This window comes from Oreochromis niloticus, linkage group LG5 (assembly GCF_001858045.2).
Source record: "Oreochromis niloticus isolate F11D_XX linkage group LG5, O_niloticus_UMD_NMBU, whole genome shotgun sequence".
Lineage (NCBI taxonomy): Eukaryota > Metazoa > Chordata > Actinopteri > Cichliformes > Cichlidae > Oreochromis > Oreochromis niloticus.
Genome location: NC_031970.2, coordinates 12931637 through 12956990, shown reverse-complemented (window position 1 = coordinate 12956990; position 25354 = coordinate 12931637). Strand labels below are relative to the sequence as shown.

Sequence of the window (25354 nt, the reverse complement as noted above, 5' to 3'; positions counted from 1 at the left end):
GATAAACACTTGGAAACTGAAGTTTATGAGGACACTAGACTAAACTGGTTATCAACCGTCTGAACTAAAAGATTGAAATATGCTGGCTGAGAAACTGCAGATGGAATAATGTTACTGTGACGGATTAAAATTGTTGGAAAGAGGTCGGAGTGATGGGAAAAGATTTAAAGAAAACTCTTCCTAACCCAGAATGTGAGCTTGGTTTTTATCCAGAGGAACTTTTTTTTTTTTTTTTAGGACAAAACAACTGTATTGTGGGGAAAAAGACTTAAGGTTACACACTAAATAGCACAAATGTTTTTGGTTTTTTTTCTACTAGATTAAATGAAAACTGAAACATTTGGATGTCCAGAGTAATTATTTGGTGCAGAGGCCTGGACCAAACTCCATAAAGGTCCAACTTCCGATTTTATTAATCCTGTGAGGTCTGAAGTGAAGTGCTTTCTAACATTCACACATCAGGGAGAGCTTAGAGTTCAGAATCTTGCCCAAGGACACTTTGGCATGCAGACTGCAGCCACTGGGGATCAAACCACTGACTTTCCAATGAGCACATGATCAGTCTCCTGAGAAAGTGCCACCTCAGGCTCAGAGTCATGACTGGGACCTTACAAGGTTAATGAAGTGCAGTTACTCACTGTATTATGACAACAGAAAGTGTGTTGATAGTTTAAATTATTGATGGAGTCCAACGGCTCTGAAAGAAGTCTGAATACTTTCAACTGTTTGTTATAGAGTGGTTTTACTGGTTGAGATTAAAACTGGTTCATGCAATAGAATCAGTCACACATTGTCAGCCAGTTTTCCCGACTTGGATTAATCCTCGTCCTGAACTAAAAGCAAACTTAGACGATTAAGAATTTTTTTGTTCTAGGGTTAGGTTTCATCCACACCTGAGAAACTGAGCCTCAGTGAATTTGTACATTTTGGTTTTGAGGACAGGAGAGCCCACAGGCCCAGGGTGCACCTTATACTGGTGCCCAGTTCAGATAAAAAGAGGAGAGTTGTGTTGGGAAGGGCATTTGGTGCATGATTCATGATCTTTATGCAGATCAAAATAATTCTGGTCAAAGTCCTGGATGGAGGCAGATGATCTGCTGTGACAACCCAGCAATTGTTTATGTGATGTGGATTAAAAAGATGCATTATGCTCATTTCCAGCTCTGTATTTTTGACCCTTTATCAGCACCTCAGTACATCCTGTCTGAAACAGTTTCCTCATTGGCTGCCCCTCATCTGGCTCCCACAAACAGAATTTAGTGCCTATTAGCTATGCCTCTTTATATACAGACTTCATTATTTATAAATTGTTTAAACATATACACTGGTATAGTGTGTTCATATGTGACAGAAAATAGGGAAAAACATCACGGATACCCTTTAAGAGCAGCAATAAACAAGAGCCAGTGAAGACTTAAACATTTTATTGGTTAACTTTTTGCAGTAAGAATCTCAGTTTCAGACTCGCTGTGCTTCCCCTGTCTGAGCGTCAGATCTGAGATCAGTCGGAAAACACAGCGATCCACAACTTAAACATAAAAATAAAAACATCTGAGACTCTGAGAAACCCCAAAGGACCAAACCTCATTACAAATCAGAGTGAGTTACAGAGTGTCCTGCTTCAGGAAGCTCTCAGACTGAACTGAGCAAACAGATCATCATTTATAAACCCTTAAATGTTACAGGTCTATGATTTTGTAGTAATCTCATGAAAAGAACATCACATTCTGGTTCAAATTACAGTTACAAAAAAAAAAAAAAAAAAGCCTATCTAACATTCATTTCCACTGTAATCAGGACCGAAGCGCAAAAAATTATCTTTTCTGAAAATTTTTAGTAAACTTCACTGAAATTACAGTCTAAGGAATTGTTTTTGGTATTTATCACATCTTTAAAGGCTTTTTACACATTTCCCACTGTGTTCATGTCATGCCAAGAAAGTTCCTCTAAAAGCTCTGATACATTAAACAATCTCCTGAAAACCAAACATAAGGACACTAACTACCACTGAAAGTCTGGTTTAATGGTTACTCAGTGGCTATGATGTCTGCAGGCGACCAAATCTGCAATCCTGCCATCGGTCCAGCATGACACGAAGAAACAATGCATAAAAGCTTCGCTGTGCATCAAACAAGCACACTGAAGCCTTCGATCGCTTCAGTTTGGTTCACCAAAGCCAACAAAAAGTCCAGGTCCTTTTCTTGGGTGTGGATCTACTCAGCTCCCAGCCTCAGTCCTTTGAGACGTCACAGTGTTCAGAATCAAACTCGCACAATCTTCTCCTGCAAGTTTGTAAAAATAAAGATGGCGTAACCGCAGCAGGATTAGAAAATTTCCACCTCCTGATAGCTGTGACAGTCCAATGAACACGGAGTCCACGACGGTCACTGATGGCTTTATTCAAAGTGTTTGAGGATATCCAGCCTCTCTGAAGCTAAAAGTGCAGCTTGTACCCCCCTCTCATGCATTTTACATGCCATCACAAGCACAGTTTAATTTTTTTTTGTAAGAGTAACTGTGTAATTACAGGGAAGTGCTTTGAGATCCAGTAGATATCCAGAATTTAAAGAAATATTCAGTGGAGGGAACTGCTCGGACTTTACTGAAAGGTAAGGTGTGTTTAAGTGTAAATCTTACGAGCAGAAAATTCACTGTTATGAGAATCAAGCCATAATGTGATGAGAATAAAGTCAACAAAAAAATAACTGATTGATTTACAAGAGAATTTTGAGTAATGTTACATTTTTTAATTACTCGTCTAGACCACATTTAACTATATTTAGAGACTTTGTAGGTTCATTGATTCAAATTTACTGTTCAGTTTTCTTTTCTTTCTTTTTTTTAACTTTTATACTTGGACATGTGGCATAACCAGAATATTTATTACCCAGTCAGGTTTGAGACCGTGTGATGCAAGCAGCAGCCTCAGAGCAGAAAAACAAAGCAAAGTCAAGTGCCAAAAAACTACAGTACTCCTACTGTCCACTTGAGGCTGTCTCCAAACGCGAGCCAATCCCCATAGAGTCCTGTGGTTAAATGGATGACTTTGCAGCAAATAAAAACATGTTTTGGTCTGTAATGGATAGTTTTCCACTTTGTATCGACTTTCCAAGCAGTGGTTTTTGATAGAAACCATATTTTTGGATAATGTTAGGCATACAGTTAGAGTGGGCAGGTATGGAAACAAAGTCAGGTGTAGCCAATCGCTGCCTGCTAGGCCTCACTCGTGCTAATCTGAGACTCTGAAGTCGTCCTAGCCACTCTATATAGAGCGTTTGGATGACTAACATTACAGTTTGCTGTACATAACACTACACTTCAGTTTTGGTGAATGGAATTTGGCAGTAAATCAATGAACTAGCTTAACAGAGTTTCCTCACAGACAGCGCTGTTCAGTGTTTACCAGCATCTCATCTTCTGCTACTGAAAGTTCAAAATACTATAAAGAGAATATTTGGCTTTACTGTGAAAACTTGAGACCCAGCGCAAAACCTTAAAGCACGATCAACTAAGAAATCATCAAAACAAAATGACTTTATTCTCCTAACATTTATATTCTGTTGCTATATTTGACTTTACTAATATAACATTTCAATATCATGTGGAATAATTACTTTAATCTTCAAACTAAAAGTGCAAAACGCCCCGTGTTTTTACTCTCATCTATACTCTAGGTCATTGTACTTCATCCCGTTGCTGTTCTTGTGATTTGAGCCAAATTTCTTATTTTCCTTTTTAAATCTGAAGAAATTTTTATTTGCTATGAGGTGCAATCAAATGAAGAATTTGGTGATTTTCAGTCATAATTAATCAGCTGTGTGTGTTTTGCTGTTAGTCATATTGGAGCAGTTTATGTGTTCTTGTGTTCTTATAGTAAAGCTCTTTCCCTCCACAGTTACCAACCATGCCAGGGAAGAGGGCGGGGACTCTGTGCTGCTCTCCGATTGGAGGTGGGGCCTGCAGCCTTAAGGGGCTGACAGATCCGATCGTCCGACCTCCGAGTGTCCCTTCAGCAATCCGAGCCTCACAACCACCACCCTCTTCTTTTTCTGCTCCGAGTCCTCATCATCATCGTCGTCGTCGTCATCATCCTCCTCCTGCTGCTCCTTTGCCTTTCGTTTCACTCTCTCCTTCCTCTTCTCCTCCTTCCTCTGCTTTTTTGCCCTCTTCTTTCTCTTCTTTTCTTCTTTTTCCTCCGCTGCATGATCCTCCTCAACTTCTTCCTCCTCTTGCATCCCATCGTGCACTTCCTCTTCAACTACCTCCTCTTCTACTGCCATCACCATTTCCTCCTCTTCCTCCTCCTCTTCATTGTCATCTTCTTCCTCCTCATCTTTCTCTTCTTCATCTTCCTCTTCCTCCTCCTCTTCCTCATCTGTCATCACTTCTCCCATCTGTTCTTTCAGTTGCTCTTCTTTAACGTTCATCCCGGCTTCTCCATCCTGTGTTGATCGATAGAAACAGTCAAAAACAGCGCCCGTGTGGTCAAAAATATCACTTTATGTAGTATGTTTGTTTACAGCTAGCTGTTTGAATTTCACATGTTAAAGGACCAATCTAATACTTTTCTAAATGTAAACAAATCTCATATAAAGCTTGGAGTCCCTCGTCCCCATACAGCAATCATTATTTAGTCCATTCATTTGTGCTGAACATTTGATGGTATGATAAGTATTCAGAACATTAAAACCACTGTAACATCCTCAGTGAGCTTTTCTTCGTGTCTTAAAGCAGCCACAGTGACTGTTACGTCTTTATTTTACATCAAAAATACCCTCTGCTCATCCAGGTTGTGAAAAACTGCAGTTATTTTTTGATTTGTAGGTTTTTATCTTTTATGTGCATCTGCTGCAGAGACACGCAAACGTCATGAGCAAAGATCTTTGACTGTTTTGTTTAATCTTCCCACAGCCACTGAATAGTCATGGCAAGAATCGTGGTCTTAAAATAAAAGGGAAAAAAAAAATTAAACTATTTTGTATAGAAGTTGAGAAGAGCGTTAGCACCTCCAACTCTTGGAGCAGAAAACGGTGAAAAGTTGCTACGTCAAGTGGCGGAGTTCAAGTATCTCAGGGTGTCTAAGGAGCTTGGAAAGAAAAGCGTCTGGACTTCTTTAGGTTGCTTGAAGACGTTTCACCTCTCATCCGAGAAGCAAGCTCCTTAGACTACGATGACCTGGATGACTGAGAACCTTCACAGACATATCTCAGGGTGTGTTTCACGAATGAGGGGAGCAGGGGATTTGTGTACGGGTCTGTTTTGATGACAAGTTAGCACATTCCTACTCTCACTTATGTCTACAAGCTGTGGGTACTAACCAAAAGGGTGAGATCCCACATACATGCAGCAGACATGAACTGCGCTAACCCAAAACTGTGTCTGCGCTTTCCCTTAGAGATGTGGGAGGGGCTCAAAGTACAGCCAGCTGAAGGTGTTCAGCATCTGACCAGGATGCCTCCTGGTTCAGAGGTTATGACCCTGAGGCTGAGCCCGACTCATTGGCTTGGGAATGCCTCACTGGTTGTGGTGGCTGGGGAGTGGGAAGTCTACCCCCCAAGAGCTGGACCAACTAAACGACAAAAACATTTTTTTTTTTTTTTTTTTTTTTTAAATGCAAGAATGGATGGATGATTTTATATGATGATGTAGTTTAGTCCAGGCCTTTATAATCAAGGATATGTTTATTTTACAGATTCATTAAAGCATGTGAATTAAATACATGTCTGGTTAAAAAAATAAAGCACAGCCCAGAGGACTTCAACACCCCACAGAGCACCTGCAGGGGTCACATATCACTGTCTTTAAGTATTTTGGTGGCATGAAGAGTTTAATTTTTAAAACTTGCTTGATTCTATAGTTCATACATTAGTTCAAGCTCAGCCTCATCGATACAGATTGCATATATATATCTTGTTTTGAGTCCAGCCCTACCGGTGGTGACACTCACCATGTCTTTGCCATTTCGCAGTCTGTGCAGCAGCAACCTGACGGTGTCTTTGTTCTGGCACAGGCCCATAGTGTTGAGGATTTCAAGGGCGGACCCGGAGCAGCCCTGCAGGCGGAGCTCAGCCCCCAGAGCAGCCTGCAGGAAGTTGTTCTTCCAGATGTTCCTGGTGAAGAGAGGGATGGAGAGGGCCACCACAGTCCGTCGCTCCAGCAGCATGAAAGCCTGCTCCTCTGTCAGCTGGCTGTTGAACAAATAAAGGAAATTCAAACTGTTGACCCATGTCTGCTTGGATGTGATGAAGTCTTAGTACTGATGTAAAAATATTCTGAGTCAAACATGCCTGTTGCTCTTGTAGAGGGCATTGATGTCTGGGAACAGCGAGCGGAGGCAGGTGGTGACAAGCGGAGCCTTTTCCTGAACCCAGTTCAGACATCTCCGCCAGGGGAAGGACGACAGTGGTTTTTTCCCTGATACCTTCTGATGGAAGGGATTGTCTGACAGTCGCGACAGCATCTTCATCTAAAACATCACCGAGAATGTAGGCAGTCACGATTACATAACAAAAACAGCTACCAGTTAAGAAAACATCAAATATGAGACGTCACGAAGCTTGTTTCCTCACCTCATTTTTCAGCTGTTTGCTCCAGAACTCCATCATGGGTTTCCGGGCACCTTTAGAGGACCAGAGCATTTGGAAAGCAGCTTTGTAGCTGGACTTGGTCACAAGCAGCGCTGCTTTGCTCTTTTTCCCCATCCTGCAACCTGCCGCCTTCTTATCATTCACCTGCGACTACAGCCACACAAACAGAGTAAGAGTGTTTTTAAAACACCAACACACCAATTACAACTTCAAAAAATGTGCATACAAAAGCATTTGAGTACAAGATTTGTGATTCGGCTTGGAAAATCTGAAGTGCATTTTTCACAGTTTTAACAGACAACATTTATCAAGGAAGTAACTGACAGAGAAAAACTGCAGAAGGCAGAAATGCAGAAAAAATAAGAGGAAATTGCAGATTTTGATGGCAGACAGACTGTATATAAAAACCAGACATGATGTCACCATTTGGTCATTGAAGGTTATGAAACCTGCACATATGGTAACAAGTTATCAATTACACAGCAAATCCACCATAAACCATAACCTTATTGTCCTTTTTCCTCGCAATTATGAGAAGACTCCAATTTATAAATAAATGTCATGACGTAAGTATGAATTAAGTAAGAATTAAAACTAACAAATGAAAAAGCAAAAACTTCTGTAAAGTTTGTATTGGGCTCAAACATTACATAAAACAAACAGTCATTTTCCCCTAGTTTTCCACACACTTTAATTTATTTTCTTTCTTTCTTTCTTTCTTTCTTTCTTTCTTTCTTTAAATCAGAGGAGTCGCCCCATGCTGTCCAACAGAAACAATGTAGGGCTCAGGTTGCAGCTACCTGCAGCTTTACCTTTTTATCTAATGCCCTTCCAACAGATGAACATATGCTTCATATGTCTAAAAAAAAAAAAAAAAAAAAATCAAAGCTGACTTCTGTCTGTACAAACCACTTTTCATAAACTACCGAAACACTACTCTGAGCCAGGAATCTAGTCTATGGGACAGAAAATTAGCTATGAAAAGAATATGAAGAAACAACTGCTATGTCCAAAAATGCAAGTGTTGTGTTTTGCTTTGAAGCGCTATTAGCTGCAGCTCAACTAAGGTTAGGCCATACTTTTTGTTTTATGAATTTATACCACAACACAGTACATTGGGTCAACCAGGTAAGTCATTTGGGACACAATGGTAATGATAACCTAAGGAAAAAGTAGAGCCCCTTCAGAAGATGGCGGTGAGACTAAAAGGAAACAACTACAAACACAGAAGCTCATGTTCAAAAACATCAGCAGATTTCACTGTGAAATGCTGCCCCCTGGTGGGAAGGGGGGATAATTGCAAGCGGTACCTGTAACCAAAGGGAAAATACCTGCTGCCCTACACGTGCTTATTTACACAATTGAGAGGCTGAACTTTCACACCATCTGTCACACACACCGGTTTGGTTGGAGGCGGCTTCAGCCACAGAGTCCGTTTCCCGCTCTGTTTGCGTTTGCATTTGCTCCGGATCACCTGCGCGCACGTCTCGCACAGGAAGGACTTTTCGTGGACCACGCAGCCCGGGAAGGCCCAGTGCACAGTCTCCGGGGAGGTGAACGTGTACACCGCCCTCCGGTTGAAGGACCGACCGTGCCGCTCGAACTCGAGCCTGCAGCAGGAGCAGTTTTTGTCCTCCGGCCGCCTCACTCGCCGCGGACCTCCGCGATGGATCGCCGGAGCAGCCAACTGAGAGTCTTCAGTCTTTTGGGAGTTTACTCCGGTCTGTGCCTCCACTTCATTCCCAACGGGGCAGTCTACCTCTGCACCCACAGCGGGTTCTGGAAGCTCCATTTGCAGGGAGTCAGAGGGCTGCACCGGGACGCTCTGCACGGGCTCTCCTGGAGGATCGGTGGAAGAGCTCGCCAAGTTTGTGTCCGCAGTGTGGGCATAGTCGTGCTCGTTAGATTCGGCTGAGGGACCCGTTTCCTCATCGTTCCCCGCGTTGGCGTCAGCATTTTCACTCGCCATCATAACTTCAGTCTTCTGTTTGTGGTGAGATACGCAGAGAGAAAAACTCTGTCCGGATCCGGTTCACAGCGGAGGGCTAACGGTGCGAGCTAATGCCAAATCCCGCCAGCGTTAGCCTGGAATCCCTGCCCGGCGGAACTCCTCTGGGCGCCTTCACAGATATGTGCGGGAAAAAATCTGGTTGATATTCAAAAAAAGTGCAGTGAAAATAAAGACAGACTTCCAGCTGCAACAACTCCACAACAAATGGAAAACAGACGAGCTGAGAGCTACAGGATGTAGTCTCTGATAAATAAAACAGTTCGTGTCTCTATTGGGCGACCGGTTGCTCTGAGCGCCCCCTGTGGTGGGAGGTAATTGCTACACTCCCAAGCTAATTATAATCAGAACTGAAAAAATAAGTCAGCCACGCTTCCATTTTAGGGGTCACACCTCCTAACCCACCCAGCCACTTGGGTGTGGCTCTCAGTGTACTGTCCCAGCTTTCATCTTACATCCTGGAAAGTCTCCAGGGCACTTTTGCACAGTCTGCAGTGTGAATCCTATTGGCCATGGTAGACTCCTGCCTCTGTGGATCTGCTATTTAAGGCAGATCTGCTATGTGCTGTCTTTTAAGCTGGCCTTTTCTAGCCACTGATAGGATTTCTTGATATCACCCACTTTCCTTTATGTGTCCTCATCACCGTTTGTCTTCTGCTGCCTAAGGCATTTTTGAGCAGCTAATTTCAGGAGTTTCCTGATGTATTTGTGGACACTCTGTGTTTACTCCTAGATTGTGGTTCTAAAATTCATGGATCCTTGCCCTCCCTCTTTCCATTGATTATAGAGACTGAGGGATTCTGGGCTTTGGGCGGAGACCTCTGTGCATTGTGAAGGTTTTTCATATTGATATCAGTGGCATCAATCTCCTCTTCCCATGGCCAGCTTAATTATTCTTTCTTTCTTTCTTTCTTTCTTTCTTTCTTTCTTTCTTTCTTTCTTTCTTTCTTTCTTTCTTCCCTTCTTTCAATCATTTCAACATGTTTATTTGTTTATTTTCTTGACTGGCTTTCATATATCTTGTGTAATTCGTATTTATACTTTGATAGCTCATTTGTTTTCATATCTATCAAGTTCTTTATTTTTAATTTTCTGATTCATTCTAGCTGCACACTGTAGGTTAGGCGAAAACAACATTTCAGTCTTGTGTTTGTCCTGTACATATTGCAGAACTGACAATAAAGTTGACTATTTGTTTTTAAAATTATAACACACCGAGGTTTTTTTTCAGATTACAGATTTAAGCTTTACAGATTTTAGTAGGTTATTTTAGATTATTTTTTAAACACACCTGAATGTGTTTCTACTAGTTTATTTACATTCTCCACTTTTATTTTGGCAGATCTTACCGGAAGTCTTTAGTATTAATTATGACGGATATACAGGTTAGCTAGCAATAGCTCTAACCTCCATCTGTGTATGTGGTTCAAGCGGTGGTTGGTAGTGATGGAGCCGGTATAGGTAAGACCCGACAGACTTTTTAAATCTAAATTTTTATGAAAGTATCGGTGTGATGCTTTTTTTTCCCCCTTACAGCTATGATGCTAACGAGCTAGCAGGCGTTAGCCGCAGCACACTGGTCAGCTTCAGTGAGACAGATACCAGCCTTCAACTGAACTATGATCACTCAGGAGGCCTTTAGCTGATTGTTTTCATTTCTCAACAAGGCTACATTTAGGTTAGATTTTCGAGGAATATTTGGTCTGGGGAATATCTAAGCTTTACCTCTCTAAGTAATTCAGAAATTCTTCAAAAATTTAAATAAATTAAGTAGTAATTATTAAAAACAGACCCAGATTAAGAAATTAGTCAATGGAATTGCCTGCATGTTTATCTGCCAAGTCAGAGATTAAAAGCACAAAGACTAAAGTGACATTTACAAATCGGGTTTTCACATATATGATATAAAATGGAGATATGCAGTTAATAACTTTTATTCCTGTGCTGATACAGTTAATAGTATTTAAGTATATTTTTATATTTCCCTTTATTAGAGTAAATGTGAGAAATTCATGTTTCTGTCGTCTGTACTTAAGATGTTATTAGGGCTCAAAAAATTTGAGCTTTGGTGAATTAAAAACCAAATTTCGCTCAGTTTGAAATGTTTTAACTTGGTTTGTGGTACAAAGGTCAAATTTTGCATGGCTTCATGAAATATAATAAAGTTTTTGAACCTGCAATCTGTAGTTTGTGGTAACTATAGTGATTTGCATACATAAAAGTCTGTTTGTCATGAATATGTACGTATGAAAAGAAGATGTACAAAGTGTAGCAGAGACTCATGAGACTGAAGACTGCCAGTTTTATTAACCTAAGCATTTGGGAGTGTACAGAGTTGTGTTATTATTAATATTGTTAAATGAATGAGTGGAAAGGCAGTTTGTCTAATAACATACCGGTAGAGGTTTGGAGACATCTAGGGGAGATGGCAGTGTACTTTTTACCAGAGTGTTTAACAGAATCCTGGAGAGTGAGCGGGTGTCTGTGGAATAGAGAAGAAGTGTACTGGTACATATTTTCAAGAATAAGGGTGATATGCAGAGCTGTAATAACTACAGAGGGATTAAGTTGATGAGCCATACCATGAAGCTAGATCAAGAAGCTAGGTGATGATCAGTGAGCTGCAGTACAGCTTTATGCTGAGAGAGAGCGCTACAGAAGCAATGCTTGCTTTGAGAGTGATGATGAAGAAGTGTAGAGGAGGTCAGAAGGAATTGCACTGTGTCATTTTGAATATAGAAAAGGAATAAGATAGGATGCAAAGAGAGGAATTGCGGTACTGCACGAGGAAGCCAGGAGTGGCAGAGAAGTATGTGAAGGTTGTGCAGGACATGTATGTGGACAGCGATACAGTGGTGAGGTGTGTAGTAGGAGTGACAGATGGGTTCAAGGTTGGGGTTGGATTACATCAGGGAAATCTGTGGACTGTGATGTTTGCAGGGACATTGGGATCTTTTCTGAGAGTAGGGTAGGAAGAGAACCTGGAGTGATAGAGGTACAGACAAGTAAAGAATTATGAGCCCCTCTATGAAAATTTCATTTTAAGGGGGAGACAAGTGTAACATTGAAGCTGCAATGAGTAGAGATAAAAAGGTGGATGAGTTTACCATCCAAAGCAACAAAGAGTGCACAAGAGCTGAAGACGAGAGTGCTTTCAGGGTAGAGAGGACAGTGAGTGTCAGGGGTGATTTTTCACATTAGGGTAAAAGGAACGTTTACAAGTTGGTAGTGAGACCTGCAATGATCTATGGTTTGGAAGGGGCAGAGTTAGTGCTATTTGTTGAGAGTGGTGTGGATGAACAAGATTAGAAATAAGTACATAATAGGGACAGTTCAGGTTGGAGCAATTTGGTGACAAATTAGAGCAGCAAGGCTGAGATGGTTTGGACATGTGCAGAGGAGAGATACTGGATATACTGCACAAAGGATGGTGATTATGGAGCTGCCAAGCAGGAGAAAAAGTAGAAGACCAGAGAAAAGACTCATGGGCGTAGTTAGGACATATAGAAGGTTGGTGTGAGAGAAGAGGAGGATGCTAGAGATGGTAGGCAGATCCCCCATGGCGACGCCTAAAGGGAGCTGCCGAAAGAAGAAGAAGATGATGATTATAAATGACTGAGTTTATGCCACCTGTGTTTGCTCATCAAGGCTACATTAGCCACTACCACGTCAAGCAAACTATCAGCTGTTGAGTAGCATTGTGGGTAATGTGGGTGCCTCAATATGACAGAAAGGAAGAATGAGTGGACTAAGAAAACCTCTGCAGTGCTGCTGCAGTCATTTTGAACCACACCAAATTAAAATTAAACATAGGAGAAGCAGTGTTTGGAGATTTTCAGCCTTTCAGCCACAGCTGGGTCTGATTTGTGATTTTAAAACTTAATCACGGCTCATTAAGATGCTGTTTGAGTTCCATTAATCAGTCGCAGTGTGAGCTTCATTCATCTGATTTAAGAAACGCGTCTCTTCCCCTTTCTCACCGGCTGGCCGTGTGCATAGGACACGTCGGCAAACCCGAGACTAATCAGCCTCGATTAGTCTTCCTGATCGTGACGGCCGCTGCATCAGCTTGTTGCTCGTCTCCATGGCAACCGTCTCACAAGCTGTTCGCCCCCTTGTTGCAGGTGTTTGTGGAGACTGAGAAATGATCTTCTCGACCGATTGAACTAAGAAGAAACATTGACTGCAGATGGAGAATGGAGACCTGGGTCACATGGTGGGTAGTAACTGGTTTTAATTTTATAACACAATATGATTTCTTTTTTAATATCCAGTATTTAAAAGCATTGCCATCACATTAGCCAAAAATGACCGTAAGAGTGATGAGGTGCATGACCAAAACCTCAGGATATTATTTTTATTAGTATTTTTCATAAGAAGGTGTTTACTGGTTTATTGTGGCCCATTTTTCTATCAGGACTATAGAGAATATGAAACACTTAACTGTTATCTGAATAAATAAATAAAACTACAATAAAGTAAGATCACCAAAATAATAAGTTAATCCACACAAACTCCATTTAGACTTTGTCTTCCAAACTTTGTGGCGCAAATTATTCTGTCATGAAGAAAAACACCAGTTAAGAGGCACTTTGGCTTGTTGTGCACAGGCTTATCATTACTTACTGTTATTTTAATGACAAATCAGTGCAGCAGCTAAGAGATTCCTAGATTATAAAGTGGGAGACTCGCTAATCAGCAGTTTAGAATGATGACACTCTGGAGAAGATTCAATTCATTTTTTTTATATAGGGCCAAGTCACAACAGTTCCCTCGATGAGAGGAGAAGAAAATACCTGTTTTCGTCTCTCTTTCTAAAAAAAACTAAACAAAAACTAAACAAAGTACAAAAAACCTTTTGTTCATCAGTTACACATGAAGATCATCCTCTGTACCGCTGGAGTGGTGAGAGATGTGTTTGTTTGGACAAGTTGTAAAACGCAAGCTTTGAAATGGAGGAAACTATCAACAATCAATGTTAAATTTATAAGAAAATATCTGATGAGGCATATTTCAAGAGTGAAGCTGAAGTATTTTGAGAAGCTTAGAATAAAGTCATCATTTTGGAGGAACAAACTCATTTTAAGAAGAGGAGCGGTGATGTTTTGAAAATATAAAATCACAGAACAGTGTTTCACAAATAGCTTATTATTTGTGTGTGGGTATGCACACAATGAATTATAAATATTATGTACATAAGATATGAATGTAAATGAACAGCACATCAGGAGTATAGAAAAATTGTCAGGAAGTGGACACCCCAAGAAAGACGAAGCAAATTTTTAAAAAAATCTACTTGGATTTCTTTACTTCCTGTTTCAACTTCTACTCCTTCTATACCTGGTTCCCTGTCTCTGTGTCAGCAGAGCTTCTTCTTCTAGTTATCAATTAATTGTTGTTTTATATAATATCATATAGTGTTAAAAAAAAAAAAAAGACAGTTTCTGGGTCTGAAAAGTGAAGCCAACAGGGAAGTGTCTTAAACTTGCATTCTTTGTAATGGCCACTGGGGGGTGATACCTGTGGCTGCAAAAACACTTCCTATACTATAGAAGTCTATGGGAAAAGGGACTTTTGCCCTGACCTCTGAAAACCCTCTCTTGATATGTTCATGGCCTGACTCATTTCAGCTCTGATTGAATAAAACAACGAGTACATTTTGTAAATTTTGTTCATTCAAAGTGTCAGAAAGGAGGATTATCCAGGCTGTGTTCAAGCAATGTGTCAGCGTGCGGTTTCTACTTCTAGTGGCTACTATAAATACATGATAATAAAACCCCCCAGTGGCTGTGTCTTTGTTCATTGATCTAGTAGGATTTAAAGAAGTCATATCATGTGTGAAATTGAGGCCAGTATATAGTTATATTAAGTATACCATCCAGTATTAAATGGGCAGAGACTGAGATGAATCATAGAGATGATTTTATATGATCCTGTATTCAGTTTATTCAGTTTCACATTTGATTGTTTGCTCAGTTGTACATGATCAGTGTATTTGAACCTACCTCTGTGCTTATATTGCCTCGTAAGGGAGCATCAACTTTTGCATAAAGCTGTTTGTGTAGCACATGGTCAGGGCTTGACCAGTTTTTGTGGACAAGCAACAAGTCCTTATAAGGAAATTGTTGTAAATCAGATCTTTTTGTTTGTCTTTTCTTTTTGTATGCAGCCATTTTTCTGTCCAACCTGTCCTTCTCTCTGGCAGCTTTTCACCAGCCAAACATGTCTGGCATTTGAATGATGGCACCTCTGTCCTTTTGTCTTTTTTTGTGTGGATATTTTGGGCTTTCTTCACTCTAGTCTTGACCTTTAGAAAACTATCCAAGGATAAGAACAAGGGAGATGTGTTAAGCTGATGAAAATTGGCGCTTTTATACCTTTTACTGCAAAATTCAGACACTTCAGTGTTTTAGAAATGATTTAATATTACAGATTATTGTAGTGTTGTCAAAAAACTGAAATCAAAGACCAAATTTATTCAATCTAAACTCTCACGCTCGTGCTAATATATTTGAAAAACATTGGAGTTGTAGCTTCAAATTCCAATTTATTGAAAATCAGTTTCGAAAAACTCTGAGAATATAGACAGAAATTGTCAAAAAGGTCCCCTGGGGTGTTAAACTGTAGACACATGGACCCCTCCAGACCCACAGGGACTTTCACTTCAATTCAGAAAATGGTTTATTAGGCTTAACCTTTTCCACTCCTCCTTAAAATTCTGCTACTGATGTCGTCTCTGGCATGTGTTCAGCTCAGAAAATCCAGTATTTTCCAGTTCTGTGTTTACCACCATTAGCGGGTCACAACGACCTGAAACACTCCAGTACCTCACTCCTCTGCCGAACCATCACCCATCAAAAGAGCACAGGTGCTCTCCATCCTCCACTATGTTCAAAGCCAATAAAATGGCATAAAGGAAAATCCAAACAAAGTACACATAATACACACATAAAATTTGACTTTGGTAGACCTCCAAAACTTAAAATACTGATCACCTGTGCTCAGAAAACCATGTGTGTTGTGAGATAAAATGCAACACTCACAGAATTTCAGTAGTGCCAATCCATGTGATGCTTCATTGTTTAATGTTGATCTCAACTTCAAACTTGAGACAACGTTAAACAGTGTTTCCTACTTTTCCAGTACTTTTCTTTAGTAGAAGGGTCAAAGGTCAAAGTTATAATTATGTAATGCTCAACAGCAGGTTATATCATTCTAGTACAGGTGTGGGCCACTTGATAAACTGGTACTCTTGGGAAAGGCCTCGCCAATAACTTAAACTCAGTTCTGCTCAAATACAGTTTTATCTCTTTATAAACTACTGCTGATAGGTGTAGACATTACAATTAGGTGATTAAAAATGTGATCAACATTCTAAAAAAGAGCTGTGAATAAATTGTGCTGAAGTTTTTTTTTTTTGTTTTTTTTTGTTCTTGTTCAGTGAGAGAAATCTAGTCTGTTTTGGGCTTGAACAAGAAGATATAAGCCAGGTTCAATATTTGATGTCGAAATCTAAAGGGTGGACACATATACAGCAAATGTGAAACCAGTCTTCAAGTCTGCATCTGAGAGTTGAGCAATGTCCGTGTCTGTCTTCTTTCACAAAACTCTGGAATTTTGTCTCATACTCTTTATAGCTCTTTGCCCAGGCTGAAACAGCTCGCAGCTGTGGGGTAGCCTAGGTCACCATGTTCAGTCTCATGCTCATGTTCTCCTGATTTTCATGCATATTAGGCCTGTTTTCACTGTACACTACAACCTTAGTGAGAAGTCACAATGTCTGCTGTGGAAAAAAAACAGCCATTGACAAAAGCCTTGAGTGTTATCTCTGCCTGCCTACTTTGTCCAGATGGGAGAGCCAGTTACTCTGAACGTGGGCGGCTGTGTGTATAGCACATCCCTGTCTACGCTACAGCGCTACCCAGACTCCATGCTGGGAGCCATGTTCAGAGGTGACCTCCCCACTGTCAGGGATGCGCACGGGAACTACTTCATTGACCGTGACGGCCCACTGTTTCGGTGAGTGGAATTTTTTTTAAATTTTAACTTCTGCAGTTGATTGATGAGATGCAATGCAGTGCTTTTTGGGGACCTGGCCAAGTTTCAGCAGGTTTGAGAATTGATTCTCAAGTAGTATCACTATAAGGAGTTGAGGTAATTTCCATGGGAACGCAGTCATTGTTAACAGAATCTGTGGCCTGTTAATCATTGGTAAATTCCCGTGGTATTCTCTACCATAGCTATTTGCATCTGCGGTTCCAACTTTGGGCACCGGCACCAGTGTATCCTTGGTGGAAACTGCTTCTAGATTGGGCAGCAGCACTATATGAGTGGAAAAAGGGACATTAAGGCTGTGCCAGCTGAGATTAAATGGATAACATGGCAAGTGGTAGTCTGCTGGAAAGTCACCATCCAAATGAATGTCCAAACTATCCTGTTATAAGTACAGGAAATTTTGATTGGCACCACCTTCAAGACATTAATCTTTAAATATAAAAATTTGGAATCTATCATAACACTGATACCCTCAACCAAATAGTTCTTAAATTTTTTATTTTTAGGGTCTTACAGCTCCTGACATAAGAAGCTTTTAGAGCATGCTCTGGACTAATTGTGCACATTAAAAAAAAAAAAAAAATCTTTTATGTATACAGAGTATACAATAGTATGTTCCTGGCTCTGTGCTGGGAAAATATATATGATATACAGTTAGAAAAAATGTTACCGTGGCAACCCACTACATATCTCTTCTTCTGTCTTCAGCTGCCAGGTGCAGCACATTAAGTTTCTAGTCAGCTTTCTAGTCAACATAGTAAGTCTATTTAATACATGCAGAACCTAATGGCAGTAATCATCAAATTTTTTTTCAACAGATGCAAATACAGTAAACTAATGGAAAAAAGAATCAACATTTTATTCAGTCTGACCCTGAACTATGTTATTCTGTTCTTCTCAAAACCTCCTGGGATTCTGTGAAGCATGGCTGAATGAAAAATGAGTCCAAAAATCTCATGATAAAAGAGAGGCTGGGCTCAGGGGACTCGAGTTGCTGCAGAGGCCTTTGCAAACCTCCAGAGCAAAAACAAAAACAAAAATGAAACGCATTGAAATAAAAAGAATCATTTGCTAGTAGCAGCCTCAGGCAGTGGTCACCTGCTTAGGAGGTCTCAACACCAGCTGAGAGCTGTGTTTAAGTGGAGGGAGAGGCCTCCAGGGCAGGCACCAGCAGGCCTGCCTTTCTCAGAACCTTCCAGGCTCAGAGTCCTGACAGGGAAGCATACTCTGGAATCTGTGACCACACCATCTTTTCAGACTGCAGTTTAGAGAGTCTCTATGGTTGTTGAGATTTCCTGTTTGTATTTGTAATGCACATCCAGCTCCGAAAACCCAGAGTTTCTATCACACTATGACCATAATATGACCTGTTTGGATATCAGCTCATACTTAAGCCACCAATCAGATCTGGTTTTGTCATCATACACAGAATTGTTACCACGGTTAGTTTTAATGAGCACAGATGATAGTGTTATGTTCACGTTGACCTGCTGACAGGACACTTACAGAAAAGCCCTATATCACTGTTTATTGTTTTATTTCATCACAGAAAACAGATTCAAGTAAAGAACTGTGCATAAGTGGGGAAAAAAACTCGAACCATTTTGGAGTACATTTGCAATAAACTAGCACTCAGATATTAGGCAAAGCATGCATAAATGTTCATTTAACAAGCAACCTTATTTTGGTTTATATAGCTGAAGGTCACTACTGCCAAACAATAAAAATATTACCATTTTCATTTTTAGCATAATTCATTGCTTTTATCGCAAAATATCCTTAAGTTTAACTTTCCTTTACCCTCACGGGTATATTTCTAGCATTTTTTCTTTAATTAGGATGTGTTCTCTGTAGCTGCTTTCATTTACTGTCAGAGAATGCAAATGAGCCCCTCCTACAGGCCTGGTTCAGTGCAAGGTTGTTGTAATCCTTGATTATTGTCATCAGTCACATTTAGTTTGACCCTTTACCAAAGATCAGTTTCCCCTGGGAGTCCCTACTGAGGCAAGTTGCCCCTGACAACATAGCCTCTGGTATCACTCAGGCACACAAACCCCTGCAACAAAGTTAGGATTCCATTTGCTGACCCCTTCTGAATGACTTGGCGCTTAGAGATAGGGCGAGCAGCTTGGTCATTCAAGAGGGGAGTCCTGACTCAGTTGAGGTGGTTTGGGCATCTGACCAGACTGTGGTGGTTGCTGGGGACCAAGGGAAATTCTGCAGCCTGTTAATTCTTTCATAAGAATTTATGAGTTTTCCTTTCATAACACAACATTTTAGGAGGACATTATTTAAATAAATCACACAGACCTGATATAGGTTTGTGGCATGGAACTGTGCTCGATTTAATACAGAAAAAGCATCGTAGTTTGTGACTGATATGTATGTGTTGCCACTAGGAATGTTCTTTCATGTGTGATGATGGAGGGAGACTTTATCAGAATGAGTGTGTAATTGGCACAGGTGGATGGCTCAAAGCTGTCAGCACAATGCCAAAACATTGGCTCTCTCTTAAAGCTTTGCATTGAGTCCTTAACCTGAATGTTTGTCTGTCTGGTCCTCAGTAATGCTAAAATTTCAGTGAAACAGAGCAGAAATTAATGTGGTGTGTCTGAGAGATACAAGGATACAGATTCATCTAGAATTTACACACCTTTATCCACACACAGTCTCTAGCTATTTCTTTTTTTAACAGATGAGTTAGCTCTTATGATAGAAACATTGATTTTTCCTTTAGCTTCCTCTCACTGATCTAAATTGCCTTGCTCTTTTCAGAAAGAAACAAATTGATAAACTGTGCATTTACACTGTAATTTTTTTATCAGTATGTTACTCTCCTCCTCATTGGCTCTCTTTGTTTATGACCTGCTAATCTGTGCTGCTCTTGGCAGAATGCCGGTCATTACTGAAATAAAGTGGCTGCGTCTTTGTATATCCATCCATCCATCTGTTTTTTTTTTTTCCACTTATCTAATTCAGGGTTGTGGGGAATGGAGCCTGTCTTGCCATGGCACAAGAGATGGGGTACACCCTGGACAGTTTGCCAATGTGTTCTAGGACTTACACAGAGAAACAGACAACCATTCATACTCACATTCACACCAACTAGAAAACAACCAAATTAGAATCACCAGTTAACCTAACCCCAATAATTGGGTGAGTCCCGCTCGGGGATGTCCTTCTATATAAACAAGCAAATTGTTAGCAGATCACCTGGAAAACTTTCCATTCCCATTGGTTCATTTGCAACCTTACACTAATTTGCCCCGCTTAGTACATCTCCCTCTGTGCTTTTTGACTGACTTGGGAATGCCTCGCTGAAGAGCTAGACAAGTTAGCTTGGGAGAGGAAGATCTGGGCATCTCTGCTTAGGACCTGGAAGCAGTGGTAGACAATGGATGCACTGGATGGACAGATTATTAAAATAACATATAAATCTACTAAATGGTGCTATTTCACTTATTAGACTACACTGTAGTATATAAAGAAATCAAAGTCAGTGGGGGAAACCTTTTGTTGGACAATGATTAGGAATATGCTCTCTCTTTAATGGACTGATTCTCATATAGTGCTTTTTTGCTCTGTTGGAGTACTCAAAGCACTGTATGCTACATGTCTCATTCACCCCATTCATACAAGCACTTCTAAACTCAAGTGCAATCTAACCAACATTCCGATGAACGCATCGGAGAGCAACTTGGCCAAGGATACTTGGCATGGAGAAGCCAAGGATCGAACCACCAACCTTCCAATCAGTAGCTGATCTACTTAATGTCATATAGAGTGAACATTAGGAAAAATCTATGAAACATGATTATTTAGCTTACTTGCATATCATTTAGCAGCTCTCCTGCCCCAACTTTAACTGACAGCTCAGAATTGTTGGCTCAGCAGTCTCGACTGATCCTGTCTCTGGTTCTGCTATTTCAGCTACATCCTCAACTTCCTGCGGACGTCAGAGCTCACATTGCCATGTGACTTCAAGGAGACGGAGCTGCTCAGGAAGGAGGCTGACTTCTATCAGATTGAGCCCCTTATCCAGTGCCTGGGAGACCCCAAGCCGCAGCTGCCCTACCCCAGAGACAGCTACGAAGAGGTGGTTGAGCTGTCCAGCACCAGGAAGCTCTCCAAGTACTCCAATCCTGTTGCAGTCATCATCACCCAGCTCACCATCACCACCAAGGTCAGTGGGAACAGGCCTGGTCAGGCTGTATTGATCTATCACAGCAGATTATACAGTATATTGATTTATTTTTCCTTTAGACTGCTTCTGAGTCTGCCTCTAGAAAAAACAAACAGTTTTGAATAAAAGTGATTAGTTTTCTATGCTTAATGCCTGATTTATAAATTCTAAGGTCTGCTACTGCTTTTGCATTTTACATTGAGTGCTGGAAATGTTACTTTTTTTAAATAATACTAATTATTACAGTTTTACCATAACTAATTTGGGACTCTTATAATAGGTTATTTCTTTTAACTAGTTTAACCACTACAAAATAAGTGATGTGACGTGCTTTTTGGGAAAAGTATACTGTGTGAAGTTAACATTTACAGTATTGCAATTTTTCCCCTTATATATTATTAATTCTGGACTCTTAAATTGTTGAATATCTTTCTACGTTCACCGAAGTTTAAAATCTTCATGTCACAGACTCTGAAGAGTGTGATGACTCTGTAGTATTTGTGTTTTTTTTCTCTCTTCACTGTGTCCTCACACCTGGAAGTGGTGAAGAAACAATAAAAACAGTAGCTTAGATACTGATCATTTAACTGTGTTTGTAAGGAGTTTAGCTACACACAGTCGCAGGTTTTGGGTTGCTAGATTTTTGTGTGTGACTTTTTTAACCTTTATTTAACCATAAAATGAAAATCAGTTTTTGCAGGAATGCCCCAGGTCAGTAAAGACATGCTTAACTGGTTGCTTGTAGGTTAGGTATTGAACATGTCAAACAACATTCCCCAAAACTGTTGTGAATAAAATGTGCATGTTTTTGCCAGCCATTTTTCTTTCAGTTATTTCTTCTTAAGTGAGAGAAATCTATTTTGCGCTTGAAGAAGTCCATTGAAGTCAGGTTCAGTGTCTGAGGTAGACTGTCACAGAGAGGGAAGAAATATCGGTAAGATTTCTCTCTCTTAAGTCTTACCTCTCCTTGACTCTCTTCTCACAAAACAGGAATTTCTGCTCTCAGGTCCCATACTCTTCAGCACTTTTTTCAGGCTGAGCCACCTGACTGTTCTGTGGTAGCCTATGTCACCATGTTCAGTCTCATGTTCCTCCAAAACTACCACAAACTGTCTGTGATTTTAGGGTACGTCAGCAATGCAAAATACTAATTTCAGTTCTAGGTTCATTTTAGCCCCTTTATCTTGCATCTGCTTCAAAATTCATCAGTTAATCACTCCTTGTTGTAGACCCTTTTATTGAGCTCATTGCTGCCAGCTCTTCTATAATGTCAGACTCTTTCATAATCCCACAAACAAAGATGAAGTCAAGGAGCCAAGGAGAAAAAGTTAAAACTGTGCACTTTATTTTTCAGGATGTCCTTGATTCATCAGGTTAGCATTCCCCTGGAGACAGCCACATTCTCAAATACTTTTTTTTTCTCAGGTCATATTAGCGGGTAAAACTATCCAATTTGTTTTTTAATGGGAACTCCAGATTTCCTGCAATGACCTTGATCGGTCATGTTCCTTGTTACTTAGTTTTATTTCTGTGGAAAATCACAAACCTGGTCTTTATCTCTGGATTCCCAATGCTTCAGTATGTTAGATCCCAGTTACCCCTGTACAGGTGGTCTGGACCGGCTCTCCATCCTTCGGGTCAGAGTCCCTTAATCCCTACGGGTATTACCCTGTTAGGTGAAGTTGAGACTAGTTTGGCCTGTATTTGTATAGCGCTTTACTTAGTCCCTAAGAACCCCAAAGCGCTTTACACTACATTCACCCATTCACAGCCATAGCCACAGCTGGCTACAGGGCCGAAGCTACTTCCCATAGACACCCAGTTTGTCATAGGTCTAGGGCACACCGGATACAGTTGCGTTCCGTCTGAAATATGAAAAACACTGAGTCTTCTTTTTCATTTTTTCCTTTATAATAGCAAAGCAAAGCAGGCTTCTAGCTGTTTGTAGGGGCCGGTGCTAAGTGTGTTGTCGAGCGCGCCTCTGGGCGAGGGCCGCCAACCCTGGAGAGTTGAGCCCAGGTGGGGGTGTATTTCCGGGGCTTATGGCTCGGTCGCTCTTCGGGAAGACCGCACCATAAGTCATCAACCACCCAACCAGGACGAGTTGAGTTACCTTTTCAAACCAGAGCAATGCCAACAGAACTGCCCATACCATCCCCCATGCTGTAATGGCGGCGATCCTTTGTAGCCAACGCCCTCTCCCTCTTTTCTCTAGGGCCAGCATGAGCAGATAGGATAGCAGGCCACTGGCTATTAAAGCTTCATAAACAACGTTGATAAATCTCAATACTGTAACATACAGCGAGGCTACATCTAGGATCATCCATCCCACCTCCACTGCTCCTTGGAAAAGGCCCAGACGAGTAGTGTCAATCCTATGACGCCCCAGAATGTAGGTGACAAAGAATGCTAGGGCCAGATCAGATTTCTTCTGTACCATATTGATCACAACGACTCTCATGGCGCCCGTTATTAATGCCAAGAACCTCAGTGGTTGGGTGATAGCCCACTCTCCAGTGCAGCAATAGAAGAGCCATGTCGCCAGTAAAAGCCAAAAATCCAATTTACTCACTTGAATTGGGGTGGTCAAAACAACATCGGTGGTGTTGTTTGCCATTGTGGGTGAATTGCTCTGATGTCAGGGTCTAGTGAAACTCTTACCACGGAAAGCAGAAGTAGAATGCCTCAGGCGCTCTCGCACTTAGCCTTTTAAAGCTTCGATTGCTCCTCCTCCTCTGCCTTCACACAGACTCTTCCTGAACGCATGACCTTCTGCTGTCAAAACAATTGGGTCTGCCACATAGGGGATGATTTTATCATTTACATCCTTTCTTTTCATCATTCCATGGCCTAATATTACCTTGGTGCATCCAGGCTTGTGTGGCATTATCCTTCATGCTAGTAACATTAAGTATTATTTTCCACTCCTTTATATTTTGGGTTAAATTATAGTCCCATTGTTTTTTCAGATTGGTCGTGTTGTCTAGAGTTTGGTTGCTCCATTGTATGTACACTTCTTCAGATTCTGTATTCCAGCAGGTCTGATTAAATCTTCTCATGGTCTAGCACAAACTTTAAACGTTAGGCAGAAGCATAAAATCCGTTTTTCCTTTCCTTGGTCGTTGATCTGGCTGTGGTTTTCTTTCTTCAATCTCCATGCTCATGTCAAGTTTCAATTTGCAGGTATTTTAGGGTTCTTCCAAGTTCCTATTGGTATCCTCTATGCGCGCTATGAGTGGCTTTCCTCCTCCTCTTATGCCCCAGCGATGTCTCCTCACGCGGCCTTGTTGTAATTGTTGAGTTAGAGGAGAGGGGAACTTTTTTATTGCAGGGTCCAACCCACGCCACACCCATTTCCATGAGGTAACTAGTAGTTTCTCCGGTTTGGCAGGGGTCCTATTCCCATGGCTCCTCCTGAAGTTAGAAGTCCATCTATCGCCATGCCCATGTCCTCCCCTCGAGGCCTCACAATGCACATTTCGGTGTACAGGGGTTGCCCTTCCTCTGTTACCAGCTCTGTCTGAGTAGCCCAGCTAACGCTGTTATATGCCATTACTCGGCGTGGATAGAAATCCCGAAGTGACTTGGGAAGTCACGTCCTACCCGGTCGGTCCTCTTCTTGGTGACTCTTAGGCTCAAAGTCTGGTTATTACATACCGGTTGGTCTTCGTTTTGTTCCCGTTTCTCCAACTTTCTTTTCATGAAGGGGCTACTAGTCCAGATTACATCGTATCCTACCCAGACCTCCATATATGGTTGTTGTAAGGAATCTGCGTAGTTCGGGCTCCATCTCAGTTTGAACATCCAGTCTCTTGCTTTCACATAGGCCACGTTGAGAATCCAGGGCACGTTGGGTGGATACTCCGGCACTGGTTGATATTTCCACTTGTTCGCCAGCCCACTCTCTGGTCAACTGTATTGTAACAGCCAGCTTGAGACCAAGGGGTCCATGTTCAGGTCCCTTTTAGTCTCACCTTGCCCAGGTTTCTCTTCCTGCTCCAGTCTTGCTAGGTCAGGGTTTCTCCAGTACGCGCAGTTGGTGCAGAAATATCCTCCCGAACCACAGGACCCAGCTTTGGGCTCAAAATCTCTCCTTGGGTGATCCAACCAAATGATTTCATTGGGAGTCCTATGTACACTCTCTGGATTGCCAGTCAAACCTATTGATACCTTTCAGCTTAAAACTTGACCTTCTTTTTCTTACTCTCGTGACCACAGTAGCCATGTCCCCTTTTTGCCTTCCGAATTATTGCTTCTCCTTTTTCCTCCCGCTGAACTTCCAGCTCCGCGGGAACCACCTTCTGCGTGGCTTCAGCTTGTCATCACCCTTTTTCTTCTCTTTAGGCTCCTCCTGTGCCCGCTCCAAGGGCGTCACTTCCCCCAAGACTATGATGTCTGCTCCCAGGGAGTACACGCCTTCGTAGGGTGCCATTACCATCTGTACTTCCACTTGTACCCTCAGGGTCTAGTTCAACATTGTGGGCTGGGCTGCTCTGCTTGCTATGGTTCCTGGGGCTTGCA

General features: G+C 41.3%; 2 protein-coding genes across 2 annotated transcripts in view; one reads left to right on the top strand and one right to left on the bottom strand.

Annotated features, from left to right (window-relative positions):
• Positions 1-1407: 1407 nt before the first annotated feature.
• On the bottom strand, positions 1408-9457 carry LOC106098431 (bromo and FHA domain-containing protein DDB_G0267958). Its single transcript, XM_013272874.3, has 5 exons — positions 7987-9457; positions 6570-6737; positions 6288-6466; positions 5948-6188; positions 1408-4442 (listed from the first exon to the last, which is right to left on the bottom strand). Exons 1-5 carry the CDS (start codon positions 8557-8559, stop codon positions 3966-3968), a joined length of 1638 nt encoding a protein of 545 aa, XP_013128328.1. The 5' UTR covers positions 8560-9457; the 3' UTR covers positions 1408-3965.
• A 456-nt stretch (positions 9458-9913) lies between these two features.
• kctd6a (potassium channel tetramerization domain containing 6a) overlaps positions 9914-25354 on the top strand; it is a 30127-nt gene continuing 14686 nt past the window's right edge. Inside the window, exons 1-4 of the mRNA XM_003447659.5 lie at positions 9914-10056; positions 12720-12811; positions 16445-16614; positions 20581-20833. Of these exons, the coding sequence (XP_003447707.1) occupies positions 12785-12811; positions 16445-16614; positions 20581-20833 (450 nt within the window). The 5' untranslated portion in view covers positions 9914-10056; positions 12720-12784. The remainder of the gene's footprint in view (positions 10057-12719; positions 12812-16444; positions 16615-20580; positions 20834-25354) is intronic.